General features: G+C 49.6%; 1 protein-coding gene across 1 annotated transcript in view; it reads right to left on the bottom strand.

Moving 5' to 3' along the window:
- Positions 1 to 2336, bottom strand: part of LOC103211650 (kallikrein-6) — a 29835-nt gene that overhangs the window by 2336 nt on the left and 25163 nt on the right. Inside the window, exon 5 of the mRNA XM_007957632.1 lies at positions 744 to 880. Within this exon, the coding sequence (XP_007955823.1) occupies positions 744 to 880 (137 nt within the window). The remainder of the gene's footprint in view (positions 1 to 743; positions 881 to 2336) is intronic.

Raw genomic sequence — 2336 nt, 5'->3', positions numbered from 1 at the left:
TAGTGATACTGCCTCGGAAACCCAAGGAGGGGTCGCTATGAGTCCAACCTGACAGTGGGTTTGCCCTTGACTGACTGTAGTGGTATAAATGGTGTTTTCCCAAGAGCCACACCTGCTCAGAACCTGGCAATGTGATCTTATTTGAGGAAAAAAAAAGTGTTTGCAGATGTAATTAACAGATGAGATCATCCTGAATTAATTTTTATTAGTTACCATGGAGCTGGATCCAACTCACAGCGACCCCAAGCATTTAGAGTAGAATGGTGCCATAGGGTTTCTAAGGCTGTGACCTTTTGGAAGCCAATAGCCAGCCTTGTCTTGCAAACACCTCTACTGGGTTCAAACCACCAACCTTTTGGCTCATAGTCAAGCAATTGACCTTGTGCTACCAGAGTCTCCTTCCTGCATTAGGAAGGAGAGTCTAAATCCAATGACAAGAGCTTAGGAGAGAAGAGAGGGGAGAAGACAAGATCTATCCAGAGAAGACCGTGTGAAGACGGCAGCAGAAGTGGAGATAAGCCAGGGACCACCTGGATCCACTGAGAGGCGGAAGAGGTAAAGGATTCTCCCTGAGAGCTTTCTGAGGGAGCATGGCCCTACCTCAACTTTGACTTTGCACTCTTGCCTCCAGAACTGTGAGAGGGTAATTGTCTGTTTTCTTAAGTCAGCAAGTTTGTGATTATTTGTGACCACAGTCCTAGGAAACCAATCCACTGTGTGTGGGTCCGGTCCCCGTGCCTCACCTGGCAGGAATCTCTCCCATACTTCTCGTCCGCAGCACACACCATGTTTTGGGTGATCTGGTTAGGGTAGGCGCGCTCGCACTCTGCACGAGACACCAGGTTGACGTGTGCGCACTGGATGGTATCAGGGAAATTTCCTGTAGAGAGAGATGGACCGGGCTCACCTCTGCTCTCCCTTCCCCATGTTTCCTCTGTGCCTCATGAGGTTTTTTCTGGGAGTTCTCTCCAACAGTCTTCCAACCCCTATAAATCCTCCTCTATCTCCCTTGTTCCCCATTTTCCCATGGATTCCCTCTTCCTACTAATCTCTCATTGTAGACCCCATTCGCATTGTCCCTGCCTCCAGACTGGCCTTGCTTCCTACCATTCTTCCCTCCTCTGTTGGCTTGTTTTCTTCATTCATCTTTCCTTCTCCACAAGCTCTCATGTGCTGTTGGTTTCTCCTTTCTATAGATCCTGTTTCCACTTTTCTCTCCTCCATTGGTCCTACCTTCTTCAATAGCTCCTATTGATCTGTAGGACTCTCTTTCTCCATCAGTCCTTCCTCATTGGTCCCTCCCTTCCATCAGGCCTTCCTCATCGGCCCCTCCCTTCCATCAGGCCTTCCTCATCGGCCCCTCCCTTCCATCAGGCCTTTCTCATTGGCCCCTCCCGTCCATCAGGCCTTCCTCATTGGCCCCTCATGTTCATTAGTCCTTCCTTCATTGGATCCCTCTTGCCCATTGGTTCTTTCCTAACTGGACTCTTTCTCCCCACATTGGCTTTCCCTTCCTATTGGCTCTTTATTCAATAATCCATGTCCCTCCTTGATCCTTCACTAATTGGCCCTTCCTTCTCCTATTGGCTTTTCTTTCCTATTGGCCCTCCATGCAGTGTTCCACCTCCCTTATTGGCCCTTCACTCACAAGTCCACCTCCTTCAATGAGTGGACTTGTTTCTTCCACTAGTCCTTCCTCTAGTGGTTCTCCTTGACCATTAATTCATTAGTGCTTCTCCCAACAGATCTTCCCTCCATCAGCACTCTCTACCCCGTTCACTCTCCCTGCATGCCTCAGTCAGTTGGCGATGCCTGCTTTGTTGGTCTGTCCTCCTCTATTAGTCCCTCTTCCATCCCTTCTCACCCATAAATATAACCTGATTCACCCCTTTTGACCGTTGGCCTCCTTCCTAGTTAGTCTCTCCCCTCTGATTTTCTCTTCTCATTGACCCTTCAATATGTGACCCATCACTACCATACCATTCACATATTGGTCTACTGTTTACTGCCCCGTTGGTTCATTAGTCCATGTTCATCCCTGTCCCTCACCCACTGGCCCAGCTCCCACAGGACTCCTCACCTTGGCTCATCTCCCCCATGGCCCTTCACCTTTGGTCTTTCTCCCTCTTACCCATCACCGATTGACCTTCCTCCCCCTTGGTCCTTCACCATTGTTGTTGTTGTTGTTATGTGCCATCGAGTCAGACCCGACTCATAGTGACTCTTCCTTGGGTTTCCGAGGCGGTATCACTACGGAAGTAGATTGCCCAACCTTCCTTCCGAGGAGTGGCTGGTGGGTTTGAACCGCCAGCCTTCTGGTTACCAGTCAAGTGCCT

This window comes from Orycteropus afer, unplaced genomic scaffold, assembly GCF_000298275.1.
Source record: "Orycteropus afer afer isolate SDZICR_OR568_19922 unplaced genomic scaffold, OryAfe1.0 scaffold00766, whole genome shotgun sequence".
NCBI classification, from domain to species: domain Eukaryota; kingdom Metazoa; phylum Chordata; class Mammalia; order Tubulidentata; family Orycteropodidae; genus Orycteropus; species Orycteropus afer.
Note: the sequence above shows the minus strand (reverse complement) of the source record. Positions and strands in the feature narration are given on the sequence as shown.